This window comes from Brassica napus, chromosome A2 (assembly GCF_020379485.1).
Source record: "Brassica napus cultivar Da-Ae chromosome A2, Da-Ae, whole genome shotgun sequence".
Lineage (NCBI taxonomy): Eukaryota > Viridiplantae > Streptophyta > Magnoliopsida > Brassicales > Brassicaceae > Brassica > Brassica napus.
The window spans coordinates 772283-789048 of NC_063435.1; the positions used below are offsets into that span (position 1 = coordinate 772283).

Sequence of the window (16766 nt, forward strand, 5' to 3'; positions counted from 1 at the left end):
ATAAATGACACGTCAAAACTAGGATAAACCAAGATAACAATTAAGAAAGCACAAGAAACACAAAAAGGAAAACATATATTCTTACGATAAATAGATTGAAAGACAAGAATTATGCAAGATATATTACCAAAATTAAAATAGGAAACAAACAAGATTCCCCTTAAGTCTTGGAAGACTATATCATAAGACAAGATCAATTTCATCCGACCATAAAATGTAGGGTCCCACGTTCTGTGTTTCCATGAAATCGCATACGTCCACGTGTCACAGTTCACATCTGGACCGTACTCTGCTCTGGTCTCCATTCTTCTATTTTTCTACTATTACATTCGTCAACCTTTCAAGACTTCAGTTATCTCTTCACCGTCGAAACCAAGTGGGATACCATTGCGCGATCCTGACGCATCAGACCACCTATCTCAATCCAGAGAATATTCCACCGAATATTCTAATCCGGCGAAGATCTCACCGGAAACTCTGATCCTGCCAAGATCCATAAAGAAATGAAACGGGAGACTCTAACGTTGGTTCTGGTGTATTTCGCCGGAATCATGGAGAGAGCCGACGAGTCTCTTCTCCCAGGAGTTTACAAGGAGGTAGGAGAGGCTCTGCACGTTGACCCAACGGCTCTTGGAACGTTGACTCTGTTTCGTTCCATTGTTCAGACTTGTTGTTACCCTTTGGCCGCTTACTTATCTTCCAGACATAACCGTGCACACGTCATCGCTCTCGGCGCTTTCCTTTGGGCCACCGCCACTTTCCTCGTCGCCATCTCCACCACTTTCTTCCAGGTGGTGACTTCGTAACCGATCATTCTCTTGTTTTAGTTGTAGTCAAACTCAAATCAGATCTGAATAGAATAGAATAGAACAGAACAGAACATAGTCTTGAGATTTATATAGTTTGATGTGGAACATGTTTGGACTAGTTGACAATGGTTTGAAACAGTGTTCTAAAAATCGGTGTAGGCGGCACCTAGGGCTTCCGTTTAGTCTTAACTATTTTTGTAGCACACTTTTTAAAAAATTGGTTTAGACGTTCAGAAAATCGGTTAATCAATAATCTTCTATAAATCGCATAACGATTTTTTTTTTAACATTGGTTCAAATGTCTGGAAAGGATAATCTCTTCTTGGGTTATTACATAGTTGCTGCCGTTGCTTTAGTTTTTTTTTTAATGTTGAGATTGTATTTGAAACCAGGTGGCAGTATCAAGAGGCTTGAACGGGATAGGACTCGCCATTGTAACACCCGCCATACAGTCTCTAGTCGCTGACTCGACAGAAGATAGTAACCGTGGCATGGCTTTCGGATGGTTAGGAGTGACTTCAAACATAGGTTCAATACTTGGCAATCTCTGCGCTATCCTCTTTGCATCCAAGTCTTTCAATGGCCTCGCTGGATGGAGAGTCGCTTTCCTATTGGTAGGATTCGTAAGCGTGATAGTCGGTGTACTAGTCCGTCTCTTCGCAAACGACCCTCACTACAGTAACAAGACCATTACAAAACATGAGTCAGACGTAAAAGATTTATTACAAGAAGCCAAGATGGTTGTAAAGATCCCCTCTTTCCAAATCTTTGTCGCTCAGGGAGTCTCAGGGTCTTTCCCTTGGTCAGCTTTAGCTTTTGCACCGTTGTGGTTAGAGCTTATAGGTTTCTCGCACAAAACAACAGCGGTTCTAGTAACGCTATTCACTGTCTCTTGCTCTGTTGGACATTTGTTTGGAGGTTACATGGGTGATACTCTTGCCAAGAAGTTCCCAAACGCTGGTAGGATTATACTCTCTCAGATAAGCTCTGGCTCGGCCATTCCTTTAGCTGCGATTTTGCTTCTTGGACTGCCTGATGATCCCTCCACCGCCTTTAGCCACGGTCTGGCTCTTGTCACCATGGGATTGTTCATCTCATGGAATGGTTCAGCTACAAACGGGTAAGTAAATGCATATGTATTTCAATTATATTTTTCTTTGGAAAAATACCTCATAATAACACTAAAACACCTTATAATTTCAAAATTAGCACAAACAGAAAAATAACTATAATAATAGTATTAACTAAAAATGAAAAATACATTTTTACTTTATATTGGATTTAGATATAGTGATTAGGGTTAGGATGGTTCGGAGTAATTTAATCATATTATTTTTAGTTTAGTGATAATTTAGTCATTTTCTTTTTGTGTGCTAGTTTTGTAGTAATGTTTTTTTGCGCTATTTAAATCATCTTCTTTAATCCCTGAAAAATTTACTTGAAATGGTTTTATACAGTCCTATATTTGCAGAGATTGTTCCAGAGAGAGCTAGGACAAGCATCTACGCGTTAGACAGATCATTCGAGTCGATATTAGCTTCATTTGCTCCTCCTATAGTAGGGATGCTTGCTCAGAACGTGTATGGATACAAACCAATCCCAGAAGGATCCTCAAGCGTGATGAAGATTGAAACAGACAGAGAGAACGCAGCATCGCTAGCTAAAGCATTATACTCAGCTATAGGGATCCCTATGGTGATATGTTGCACGATCTACTCGTTCCTGTATTGCACGTACCCTAGGGACAGAGATAGAGCGAAAATGCAGGCTTTGATCGAGTCAGAGATGCTGCAGCTCAATGAAGAAGAAGAGGATGATAAGTTTGGGATTGAAGTCAAGTATTTTGGAGATGAGGAACACGATGAGACTTATCTGCTGAAGCAGGAGCAGAGTGAGAGTGTCAGATGATGATTTGAGTTGGTTATAGAAAGACTAAGTTATAATTATAAGTGTTTTTTTTTTCTTTTTGTAAAAGAACAGCACGTAAGTGCAATAGAATATGGTAGATAACATTTACAGAACAGTGTGACAGGAGTATATGAGAAACAGTAATCTAAAAACGATTAGGTTTCTGCCTACACGGTAAATCAGATATAAATGAAACAATATTTCTTGAACGATTTAAAAAAAAAAATATTGGTTAGGCATTCAGAAAATCGGTTTAAATGATAGCCTAATCAATAATTAAGTGCTTAACAACCTAACAATTTCTTAAATATTGTTGAGAAGTGAAGTGTTGATCAGAATGACATTTGGTTCGTATTTAATTTGGTAAAAACATTGGATGAGTAATACCGAACCGGAATAAACCGGATCCGACAGAAACAGGCAGGCGCGTCAGTAGTTTGGAGTTATTTCCTTTACTCTTGTTTCCCTCGTTCTCTCGCTTCTTTCATCTTCCTTGAGCTGTTTTCACTCTCAATGCGCCCGATTGAAGAAGAGAGACTAGAACCGTCACATGAATGCTGGTGTGTACTGTTCTTCGTTTAGTGCGGTAATCGAAGAAGCAGCAGCAGTAATCTGCTGTCTTGTAGAGCTACAAGCAGAAAAAACGTAAGTTTTTATTTCCTTATTTAGTTTTTTAGTGTTTTGAGGTTGATGGCGATAAAAATAAAATAAAAAAAGTACGACTCTGCTGGGGATCGAACCCAGAATCTCTGGTTTCGTAGACCAGCGCCTTATCCATTGGGCCACAGAGTCATTTGACTACTTGTAAATTATGTTTGATAATGAACAAATAACAACTCATGCATTAACGATATAAAGTTGCGTGTGTAATGTTCAAAAAATCAATAAGCAATGGTTAAGCTTCTTATAGAAAATTATTCTTTAGACGGATGTTTATACCATTTTTCAAACGCTTGAAAAAATTGTTTTGTTTAGTTCTGATTTGCCAAAGCGGAGACCTATACCTATTTTTAGAACATTGCACATGAGTATAACAGATTTAGATTATGTAAGAACTCCAGTTGTCATTGTTCTTATGGAAGATGGAAAGTATTGTTTTTTTTTTTTGAGAAAACAAGAGAAATATACGATTCAAACATAGCTTAAACTTTACCTAAGCCTCAACCAATGGCTGTAGTTTTCTCTACCAGTTTCTGTAGCTTCTCAGGACGAGGGGGTTTGATTGAGAGTACCTGGGAGAGAGTTCGATGATACGGGAACGTTTCGCTTGAGAATTATCGACGCAGCCTAGGACAGCAAGAATCCCACACATAGTGGCGCCAATACAGAACACAACGGCTTCTGAGAACATATTCTTACCTTTGAAAGTCGAACAAGAATCTTATGCTCTGTTCTGACTTTCTCAATAAAAAGACTTGTTCACAATGATTAAAAATATTTTTAAAAATTCCAATATATATCATCAGTTCAGTTAATTATATGAGATATTTGACTTATCTAAATGATGGGATATTTCATTTACCTCTTCCTATATCTAAATGAAGTGGAATTAGCTTATAGTTTGGCTAGGTTTTCTGTAACTGTTCCTGGTAATATATACTGACTTGGGTGATGGGAAAGATTAGATAGTTTCCTTAAGGATGATGTGCAATGTTCTATGAAGTTTATTGTTTGTCTTTGATTCTGTTCTCATTTGTTTGTCTACAATGCCATGAAAGATATTAGTTACTGTTTATAGGCCTCTCCTTCTTCGTCTTATACTATATAGGGAATCTGATTGTATATGAACCGATGATATATAATAATAATCTTAAAAGGCTATAAACAATGTTCTCTCATCCATTCCACTTTCTATACAAGATCTTGACTTGCAGATTTGGTCCATATTCACACTAACTGACATTATGTCTGCTGATGCAGTTTTCAAGCTAATCAATATATTCCTCTTCCAAGCCACTCTCTTGTGTGATGAATGACAACGTAGTGGAGTTGTTCTACCATCTCCTACTACTGTGGTCATTTCACTGATATTTTATTCTTGAGTTTCTAAATTCAAGGGACTTGTCAGCCATTTGGGACTTATATATGTCCAACACATATAACAATCCCACTTTCTGCACCATAAATGATACATAATAAGTCATATTCAAACCCACATTGGCAATGAGAGAAAGTCTCTGTTACCATGTTTCACTTTCAAGCCATATGGAGTTTGCTAGGGAAGGAAGGTCGCTTCACTTCAATACAGGTATCTCATCATGTTGGGTAGCTGAAAGAGTTTTGTTGTTGTGGAGTCCTGCTTGTTTATAACTGTGTTTTGATTCACATGGTTCCTGGTTCATGTCCAAAAAGGGTTCTGCAGATTTCCTGTTGTTGGAATAACTAGATAGTTGAAATAGCAATGATCTTGTTCATGCTGATTCACCTAATTTAGTTTATCTGAAGGTTAAGTCAAAGATATTCTCAAAGATCTATCTGCCACAATATTATATAGGTGAAATCGTCAAACTTTTAGACTTTTATGCAGAGTTTAATAATTGTTATTACTTTTCACTATTATCTTAAGTTTTGGGGGTGGGCATCTGTAATCTGTGTGCTGTTCACATCCATCAGTCTGAGTCTACAGTTTATCTTTCTGTGTTGTTAAATAGTTTTGGGAGAGCTCTTGTGTGTTTTTTGTTTTTCTGAAAAAGATAGGGAAAATTTTGAAGCTTTAAGGGATAAGTCAGTGTTTCCTCAATGTTAAGTGCTATCAATTTAGAATAAGTACAAAAGGCTTAGGACAAATAGCAGATCTAAAGGCGTTTGTCTATGGATAGCTTTTATGTTCTTTATTGGAACTCCTTTTAAAGACCTGACGTACCAACCCCAACCATGTGTTTTAGAGTTATGCACAGCTTTTTATGATGCTTTTGTTATGACTATTCTATTGTGGATCCTATTCTTACGTATATATTCATGCAGAGATCTTCGTACTTTTCGGGTCAGGCCATGTGACTTACTTTTCATGCAAAAAGCTTCCCCAGTCTTTTGTCTTTAAACTCTTATACTTTCGTGAAAAGATCCAACACTTTAGCCAGTTTGTTTTAGCTACCACCTTCTTAAAAGCAACAATGTTGTTTTGACAGCCTTTCAAATTTTCTTGTCTTCTGTTTGATGCTTGATGGTGAGGCAGAACGATAAACTCAAAGAACATGGCGAGTGGCATGGAAATTTCTTAGGTTCGTAAATGCTTTTTTCCATCTTTTTGTTTAGTCACTACTCACTAGTATACTCAATTACAATATTTAATGAAGCAAATGTGGTTGCTCGAGCACAGACGAGCTTACTATAGTAAAAGTCTTTCAAAATTTGATGGTTTTTCCGCTGGTTTTGAGCTATGTTGATTGGTGATTTTGAAGGAACTATCTAGGGAGTAGGGAATATCATTTTTCAAACACATAATTCACGAAAAAGATCACACAAATATACCGTTCCACCTTTATCACATGACTGGTAAAGTTAATTAGCTTTTTTAGCTGTGTTATTTGTCCCTCATTTGTCAAGGTGAAAGCTGGACAGACTCTATATACTTATTTTAAGATTGTTTACTGAACAAATCTCGTTTGCTTGGTAATACTTTGTAGTTGTACTGACTTCATCTCCTTTTCATAGTAAAGCTCACATTTCCAAAAAAAAAAGTACTCTATATGTTGTCTAGATGTTGGCGAAGATTTGTGAAAAACTAAACATATACATTAATTTTATCATAGTTAGGATATGGTGAAGGTTAGGACCTTTGGAACCCCCTATAAGAGCTTTTAGTGAGAAGGCACTTAAACTCAACCAGGAACCGAGTTGAGATAGCCACTACAAATCCTTTTTGGATTCTAAACTTTTTTATTCTACCTATTTGCAATATATGTAGCAAAGATGATGTGTTTTTACTAATATAAGGAGTAGTTGGTTTATTATTAGTATATAATATATAGATATATAGATACATTTTATATCCAGTTTGATGATTAAGGTGTTTATGTATATAGAATACCAATAAAACACATAGCTGGCTTGCTTTATGATGCCTAATTAACCTTGTTTAACTAATCAATCTTATTTGTTTATAGCTAGTGGCCTCTAAGCTCATGGGCTATGTATATGGGGATTTCAGTTTGGGCTTTGCTATATTGGGTTTAACAAAACTGAGGTTAGACAATCCTAAACATGCTTTTATGTGGTGTAATTCTCTTCTAAGATTTGCAGTGAGCTCAAGATAAACTGTTTGAACCTATTTTCTATGGCAGGTATAATCAGAGAAAGCAAATGATATTAATACCTCAAAGGAGGTGGAGACACAAAAACTTGTGAACAAAAATGGAAAAAGAGATGTAATCCTTCTTGAAATTCCTGGTAAATAATATATATAGTATATATTTCTAAGGCACTGCTTAATTTTGATAAAAACAGACAAAATTATGACATCGTCAAATCATATTTGCTTTCATTTTCGTTAAGTTGGTGTTCCTAATATGATAGGTTTCTTATGATGATTTTATTTCCTGCATTCTCTATATTCCCTAGATTGCCTCTAGCCAGACTTTGGGCAAACACTCTGCAGTTACATGCACCTTAACTAACTAAGATCTAGATTGACTCTAGTCCTTGAGCAACTTGGTTTGTAGGAGATACACATTCCTCGATAGTTTTATTCTTTTTGCATTTATACAGAAACTTTACTTTGTTAAACTCTCTTCATCTGTTTTTCTTCGTTGCTGTGGGTATTATATGCTAAAGGCTAGACATCACTGTTGCATCCAAAACAACACATCTTTAGAGCTCTTGGATGGCATATTCTTCCATTGTTAGCATCCATGTCTTTCACTGTCTCTAGCTGTAAAACGACGTACACCACAAAAGAAGTTCAGCCACCTAAAATGACGTTTAGTGGTTGATAGTTAACTAAAAACAACACGTAAGACCACACGTTTTAGTTCATATAGTATTTGACTGACTTTATAAAATTAATGGTAGACATTCTTGTTCTTCCTTTTCATTTTGTCATGTTCTTGAGGTTTCTTGTGACGATGCTTTTTCTACGTACCAGATGCTCCAGCAATGTTGGGCGTAACGGTTGAGAAAACTATGTGCTAATTTAGTATTCCAAATGAATTGAGTAAGCAATAAGATTTTGAATGGTGATTTCTTGTTTCACTTTCTGGATTTGAATAATATTTTGAGTTACAAAGACTAATGCCTTTTAGACCACTATCATATAAAACTAATAACTTCTATACGTAACCACCGTTAATTTGATTACTACAGACAAAATAGAAATTACCAAACAGATTTCCTGTACCCATCGCTGTATTCCATGCTAGTGCTAGAATGTGAACAGTTGAAAAGAGGATGTTGAAAATTATACGTATATATACGTGTGCATACTTGCGTGATGATACACGTGTGTCTGACATTTTTTCTTCTTGGTTTTACAGTCACAACTTTCGTAACTTGTTGGAATTTCTTTCAAGAACCTCAATGATGCTAATCATATCCGAAAACGCGCATTCTGGTTTCCTCTGACTTGTGTAAGTACCAAGATTTAAGTATTAAAACTACAGATAAGCCCTACGCACCTTATTAAAGGTATATTCACGTTTATGTAAAATAGGTAATTAAAGGGTTAACTATGTTCATTGGTGGCATAGAAAGTCCGAGAATTTAGACGCGTTGGTTAGAAACTTAGGAGAAGAAGCAATTCAGTTGTTTAGCTGACATTTACAACCAAGTTGTTTTTTTTTTTTAATAAGAGGAAGAGAACGGTTTAAGTGACATCACATCTAACCTATACTAAAAGGGTTATATGAGCATCAGTGAAGCTGTCCACGTCAGCAATTAAATCAGCCAATCAAAATAGTTCTTTTTGACACGTCAGAATCCAGTTCAGAAAATCTAACCCTAATGTTCTTCGAACAAGAAACGAAAGTCGCATTCCCCCATCCTTGGCGAGTCGATGTCGTTTTCGCTTTCGTTCACCATATGAAACGCTCCGAGTTAAGAGTTCGTGTTTAATCGCATCAATTCGCTCATCCACTACGTCGTCTTCAATGCTCTGTTTCGATCTGCAAGGCGGTGATTTTACAGTATAAATATGTGTGTGACTTCTCCCTTTCAACCCATCCTACACAAGCAGTGGAGTTTCTCCATTTCACTGGCCGTTACCGGAGTCGGTTTAGATATCTCTCCACCGCCGCTTCACTCTTAGGGGGCATTGACTCTTCCTTCTAATTCGGCCTTCTCGGAGCGAGCAGCTTGCTTCCGTGATTGTTGATGAGCAGAAGTAAGGCGGAAACGTCTCCGGTGAGACTACTACTACGAGATTGGTACTTTCTAACTCCAACTCTAATCTGGAAAACGTAAAACTGAGTATGGTGAGATAGATTCATCTCAGCGTAGTTTCGTTTCCTCCATGACTTCCAAACGAGCCTACAAGCTACGTATCCTTATTTTCTCTCAGAAAGTTTCTTCATTTCCAAGTGTCTTTTGTTTTGATTTTGATTTTTTTTTTGTATCAGATGTATGTCAAAGACCGAAACTTTCGAGCTCACCATTTTTTAACTATTCAATTAGATTTGATGTTGGTTCAAATGAATTTAATTATAGTTCTGGGTCGCTACTTTTTTCCTTATACGAACAGGGTCTTTAGTCTGCTTCACTAGATTTGGGTTTATATAGTGAATGGAATCACTCTGTTCTAAAGGATATGGTACAAGTAGAATCTATCTGGGTTTGAGAGCCATGAGATTCTTAGTGTTCTATCTTTCTCTGATTCTAGGCGGAAAACATTGTTTTGGCTCTAAAAATTCTGATTCGTGTGTCAAATTTTCATGGTACTTGACAAGATTACAACTTTTCTTACCATGAAAAGACAAACTTTATAACTTGCATTGTTGTTTATAACTTGCATTGTTGTTGCTTGCTTTTATGTTAATTGTATATGCTTTGTGAGCTCATAGTAGCTATACATTTACAGGTTTTTGATCTTACAGATGTGAAACACCATGATTTTGTACGTTAAGGTTTGGCGTTTTTGAGACCTTTGCAGCGAAAGGGGATGATTGTGCAAGAGAATGCAGAGAAAAGATGCAGATCATGGTGTGTAATATTTATACATCTTTAACATTTACCAATGAGAATTGAATTTGTTGAGTTTGTAGCAATAATGATGATGATAGGTAGCAGGTGGTGATGGTACAGGTGCTCGGGTTCGCCAATCTCTTATCCATAAGTAAGTGGCAATGTCAATATACTGTTGACAGAAGTTTTCAGCTGGCATAGCTCCATGTATAGTAGTGATATTCTTCCCCTCTCAAGTGTTTAATGAAAGTCATCCACCATGGAGTTTTCTCTATAAATAAGTTTTTGATGTTGGTTATGTTTGAAAGTGACAAGGACCCGGTAAGTACTCTAGGTAAGTAGGTGTATTCATATAATTGGAGAATAAACAGCGTGTCATTGTTGGTTTGTTTCAAAGACGAGAATAAAAAGCCATACTAGAAGTTTTTAAGACATTTTCTTCCATGTAAAAAAAGGAATGTTATAAGAAGAGGAAGGTCTGTAAAAAAATCATCCTTATTATCATCGACAACCACAAACATAATAACAAGCAACACTTCCAACAATTGTATACATATCTTCGACAGCAATAAAAAAAAAAGCAAATGGCATGACGTACTTCTTTAAAAGAGCAACATTTGAGTTTAGTTCCTTGACCTACAAAAAACACAACAATAGTTGACATAATAAAACTCAGATTTCAGATGAAAAGGTGCAGGTATATAAATGGAATCACAGATTGTATATCTGTCGTTGAGCATCCGGTTAGTGTTGGCATTATTTCCAAGAACAAGTAGTCATAGCTTGATGCTCAAAAATGACACGTATGACCAAGAACAAGTCTTATAGAATGTCCTAAGGCGCTCATGGTTATGTGAGAAATATAACACATCCCAACACCAAAATGATCTAGGACATTCAAAATATAATTTTATAACTGTCTAGCTACTTATAGTTTATACATGATATTTATATACTAAATAAACATTGAGAAGATATAATCAAAACTAAATTTAAACAAAAAAACCCGGTCGTAGCCCGGAACCATAGTAAGTAATAAAAGAAGGATATAAGCCTTAGATAGAGTGTCCACGTAGGCGAAAATAATCGGTCAATGAGAAACTATATTTTTGCTATGTCACCTCCTCTATTTATTTTTACAAAATGATCATTTAACTTTTTACTTAAACAATTACTAGATCTCGATTCGCGCAACCGCGCGGGTTTTTGTTATCATTTATTTTTATATAAATATTTTGTTGTCAATTCTAAATTGGTATATATTATAATATATATGTGTTTATCAATTTTTAAAACATAATAAGTTTACGGTATATTTTTTTTATTGAATAGATTGTTTCAAACTTTCACATGTATTTGTATCTTCTTCTATATATATTTTTGGATTATTATTTCTTTATTAAAATCGTTATTTACATGGATTTATATCATCGAGTAAATAATTAAAAATTTAGTTTTTGTTTAATTTTTAAAATGAACTATATAATTTTAAATTTGTTTTCATTGGTTTAAGGTAGTAAATGTTAATCGTTGTTAGATAATATGATTTTTGTTATTTAAAAAAAATTATAATTTTAAAAGTTAACATCGACAAATATTTAAATAATTAACATATGAAGGTATAGTATTACAATATTAAATTATAAATATTTAATTTACACTATCTATAAATCTAATGGATCATCTATTGTTTAAATCTAATTATTGATATCCCAATTAAAAATTCTGGTATGTCCAATATTTAAATGATAAGACTAGAGATTAAATGTAACATGATTTTCTAGGAATAGGTCCAGTAGGTCCATTTTTAAAAAAATCACACATGAATTAAGGTTGTGACTTCTGTTTTAATATATAAGATAACCGAAAATATTTTTTTAGTGAAGAAACTATATTTTTTCCATGTCGCTTCCTCAATTTATTATTACAAAATGATCCTTTAACTTTTTACTTAAATAATTATAACCGAAAATATTTTTTTTAGTGAAATATATTATTTATATAAATATTATTATATTTTTTATTCACATAATAGTTTGTAAAGAAATATTTAGTGTAAATAATATCATAATTTTATAAAATACTAAAATAAATTGGGTTGGTTTTTAACTTTCACAAATAAAAAGTATTATTTGTAAACTTAGAAAAGAAAATATCAAGAATATTTTTCCAGGAGAGAAAATAGAAAAATACATCAGAGACAAATCCATCTCTATTATGAAAATATTCCTCTATTTTTTTTAAAAAATAGAGGAATACATTGGAGATGGTCTAAGCCACGGCCAACGTAAATGATCGACGTTAAAATTTCAGCTTTTCTGATTCTTACTATTCTAATGTTTCAATATAATTTGAATTTTCCCTTTGCTTTATAATATAATGGTTTAAAAGTATTTTTTTGTTTCACTATATAAATTGTTTTTATATTTCAATGTAACTTTATACTTATTGGATATTGCGTGGCCAATTAAATTATGAAAATTACTGTGTAATTGATTAAATTTATATATTAATGACAATTTTCTAAAATAATAACTTTTAAATATTACAGATTTTAATTGAAACTAGAGGATATAAGCCTCAGATAAAGTGTCCACATAGGCGAATATAATCGGCCAATGAGAAACTATATTTTTGCCATGTCACCTCCTCTATTTGCTTTTACAAAATGATCCTTTAACTTTTTACTTAAAAAATTATAACCGAAAACATTTTTTTAGTGAAATATGTTATTTATATGCATATAATTATATTTTTTTATTTACATAATAGTTTGTAAAACAAATTTAGAGTAAATAATATCATAAGGGGGTTATTTGTGAAATAACCAAAAAAAAAAAGAAAATTAGTTTTGTAGAGAGAGGGTAGAGAGAGATAGGAAGAGAAAATAAGAGAGAGAGTGTAAAATTGGTTAGTTAGTTAATTTTGGGTTTTTGTTTGGTTATTGGATGCAAATTCTCTATCATAAGTTTATAAAATACTAAAATAAATTGGGCTGGTTTTCAACTTTTACAAATAAAAAATATTATTTGTAAACTTAGAAAAGAATATATCAAAAATATTTTTTTTTAGGAGAGAAAATAAAAAAATACATCGGAGACACATTCATCTCTATTATGAAATACCTCTATTTCAGAGAAAAAAAATAGAGGAATACATTGGAGATGGTTTAAGGCATGGCCGACGTAAATGATCAATGTTGAGATTTCAGCTTTTCTGATTCTTACTATTCTAATGTTTCAATATAATTTGAATATTTCGTTTGTTTTGAAATATAATGGTTTAAAAGTATTTTTTGTTTCACTATATAAATTGTTTTTATATTTCAATGTAACTTTATATTTATTGGATATTGTGTGGCCAATTAAATTATGTAAATTACCGTGTAATTGATTAAATTTATAAATTAAATGACAGTTTTCTAAAGTAATATCTTTTAAATATTACAGATTTTAATTAAAACTGATTACATTTTGAAATAAATAGCTTAATCTATAGACTAACTCTATATAGATATGAGGACAAAATTGTAAAGTGGCATCACCTTGAATTTCTCTCATTCTGTGCATTATTAATTGGAGTGAGATAATCAACATCTAATATTATGTTACTCTCAAAATGGTCGAATTGTACATTGTAATTGGAGAAAGAAAACAAACAAAAATCAACCGAAGACTTTTAAGATATATGAAACAAAAATTAGAAATATAAATTCTCTGCAATTAAAGAATAAGGCAATAAAATTGTAAAAATACAAAAAATAAAAAAAGAAAAACAGAAAGAAAAATTTAGTAAAATAAAATCATAATATAATTTCCATAATTGATAGTGCTCAGTTATACTAAAAAGTCTAAATTTACAACATACACAGTTTTATTTACATCTTTAAATCTATTATCCAATTAAAATGATTCTAAAAAAAGTCAGCATGAAAATTTAGAAAATATACGATAAAATATAAATCATAACGTTAAAAATATATTATCACTGATAACTAAAAAATCATGTTAGTAGTAATAAAAATGAAATGACAACACATTTATTAAAACTATAGAACGGCACGCAACAAGGTGTTATTAAATATACAAACTACAAATTAAATATGCTCAACGCAAACACACATAAAAATGAGACATTATATTTGGATATATTTAAATAAATAATTTTAAATATAATATATTCTTGATAATTTTAAAATTACTTTAAAAGAAACTAAATTATTAAAAAATTAATATACAAATAAAACTAAAGCAATATTTTGTAATGTAAAAATAATAAATGAAAAAAAAATATATTATGTTAATAAAATAGATTTTAGATTTTAAAGACTTCTAATTCATGTAATATTACAAAATTCAAAATTTGTTTATTACAATTAATATTTTACCATTAGATATATTAAAATATTATTCTAGACCGATATTCAATTGTCAGTTTTCAACTATTATACGTAAAAAATATTATTAAATACGTTTTTTTAAAAGAGGATTTTATATTTCAAGTATGTTATTGGAGTACTTTTTTTTTCGTGAATTTATTCGAGATGAGATTTCAATCTTTTAAACGAATATAATTTATGTTCTATACATAATTTTTTTTTACATAACTCTAAAATCTCGGACTTGATTCTTCATATTTTATTAGTTAATTGTGTTACATATAATAAAAATAATTACTTCAAACTAAAAATATATAAAAAATCGAATTTAAAAATTAGTTATATATAATTTAATATACAAAAATTTACATACAAATAAAAATGGTAAATGTAACAAATTAAAATATATTATCCGCGCGTAGCGCGGAGAAAGGATCTAGTATTTCATAATTAATACTTTTGTAAGAACCTAGTGTCTTCCTTAATTTTTTAGTATTTTGTGTACCTGCTTCCTCTATTCGAGACTGTGGTCCACTCTGTGAGGAACCCTAATGCAACAAGCAATTCAAATCCCTCTTTCCCTAAATTTAATTAATACTTTTGTAAGAGTTCTCGTTTTTTAATCCCTATTTGAAAGTTCGTAGGCTTGTATATCTCGTAGCTAGGTATACATGAGGATACCCGCAAGCTTAAACCATTTTAAACTCTAGGATACATGTTCATGGGATTATTTCACTTTGATACGATGAATCGAAACCCTACACGTTCCGGATGCTTGTATAATGAAACTGACAAAATGGCTTCATTAATAGGCTTCTGATATGGCTCTATATTCTCTACATGAAAAAATTAATAGTTACTTGCATGTTGGTCTAAATGAAAGTTGTATTTGTTGGGTAATCTAGGCAATGGTAATTTGTCAAGCTTCATGCGTATTCATATGTTTATACTTGCAGTGAATGAATAATGAGTTAAATGACAATATGGTATTGAGAATCCATACAAAAGCTTCATTTTCACCTACAGGTACTGCCTACACTAAAATATCTTCTGGAAACTGACAGATTCTGATGCCCTCATTTGGTAAAACATTTCTTGTTTGATTTTTCTATGTTTCTTGATATGATGTCTTTCAGTTTGAAACTCTGCACGAAACTTGTGATCTTCATTATATAGAAGACACATAAGAAAAGGACAAACTCAAAATATGCCATTGGCTGATTTTTTTTAGGCCGAGGGAGAAAGTCTTTTAGGTTTTGAAGATGGTGGAGATTTAGATAATTTTCTGCACCCACCTCTCCTCTAACCAGCTCTTCCCTAATGGTCAAAATCCATCACATCTAGCCTGTCACCATCACTGATATAGAGTAAGTTATTCTTCTGATAGCACCAAAACTTACCACTGTTACCTGTCCTCCGTATTTGTATGTCCATTACTATTGATCTCTTAATTTTCATCAATTGGATTCTCATTGATTGGAGATAGAATATAATATTTGGTTAGCAATGGTAGTAATACTTCTATAATGTTACTATTAATATTTTTTTCTGAACATTTCCATGCTGATCTTGTTATTGGCATATCCTCTACTGTGAAAACAATATTTTGCTATGTTACAGTTAAGATGATACGAAACATATATATATATGCGGATAAGTTGTATTGTAGACTGTAGTTATGATACGCTTTCACTGCTGCAGGTTTCTTCATTTGATACATTTAACTTCCTAGAAAAGGTATATTTACGGGTTGGAAATCTCTGTAAGTATCACCTAAGTTTTGCGATACCAGGACTTTCTCATGATGTGTCAAACAAGAAATTACAGTGTCATATCAGACCCACTCTGCAGATTTGCTACGTAATATAGCTTTGGACTTATTTTAGTTTTATAAAATATTCTCATTTACAGAGATAATAGCTCCTAGGGTTCATTGCTTAAATTTTGTTTTGCTGGTTGCAATAATAATATGGCTACGTATATAAAAAAAATCCATAAATTAACCAGCCATGAAAGTGGATGATGCGTGGAAACCTATCTTGCGTGCCAGAGGAGATGTCTCTCTTTGGCCACCCTTTTGTTGCCATGTGTTATTGGCGCTGACTTATATTTCAAATCCTTTCTCTTTTGATTTGTCTGGATTGATTATAAAATATAGCTAACAGCTTCTTCCTCCTGTCAAGTTCCTTTTTATTGCCCTTCTCCTCCATCATTACCTACTGGCTACTCAGAGAAGACCTTTTATGGATTTCATAAAAAAGATGATGAAACCTTCTAACTTAATTAAGTTGATCTATGTTTATGTGTGTGTAGAATCTTTTCAGTAACAGGAAACTCCAATAACCTCTATGATAGCCTCATTTATGAAAATAAATAAATTGTATACTAGATTTGGGACTGTGAAGAGACCGAGCAATAACTATGTGTTGTTATTCTCCTTGACAAATGCAGGGTTTGGTACTAGGGCATAGTGATGGCTACTGATGAACTGCTTCTTAATTAAAGACAAGTAAGAACCAATTGATATGTGTTTGACCGTTTGTCCATTGAAGACGGCT

The 16766-nt window shown here is 32.8% G+C and overlaps 1 protein-coding gene, 2 long non-coding RNA genes and 1 other non-coding gene across 4 annotated transcripts; 3 read left to right on the forward strand and 1 right to left on the reverse strand.

Annotated features, from left to right (window-relative positions):
• The first annotated feature begins 334 nt into the window (after positions 1 to 334).
• LOC106383127 (tetracycline resistance protein, class B-like) lies at positions 335 to 2832 on the forward strand. The gene is made up of 3 exons (XM_013823261.3): positions 335 to 791; positions 1202 to 1929; positions 2267 to 2832. Exons 1-3 carry the CDS (start codon positions 504 to 506, stop codon positions 2715 to 2717), a joined length of 1467 nt encoding a protein of 488 aa, XP_013678715.2. The 5' UTR covers positions 335 to 503; the 3' UTR covers positions 2718 to 2832.
• Positions 2833 to 3436: 604 nt separating this feature from the next.
• On the reverse strand, positions 3437 to 3509 carry TRNAR-ACG. Its single transcript has one exon. It is a non-coding gene; the product is annotated as a tRNA-Arg (tRNA).
• Positions 3510 to 5981: 2472 nt separating this feature from the next.
• Positions 5982 to 8516, forward strand: LOC125581735. Its single transcript, XR_007319448.1, has 3 exons — positions 5982 to 6903; positions 7001 to 7106; positions 8189 to 8516. It is a non-coding gene; the product is annotated as an uncharacterized LOC125581735 (long non-coding RNA).
• Positions 8517 to 8527: 11 nt separating this feature from the next.
• LOC111200516 lies at positions 8528 to 10226 on the forward strand. Its single transcript, XR_002654166.2, has 2 exons — positions 8528 to 9848; positions 9929 to 10226. It is a non-coding gene; the product is annotated as an uncharacterized LOC111200516 (long non-coding RNA).
• The last annotated feature ends 6540 nt before the right edge of the window (positions 10227 to 16766 follow it).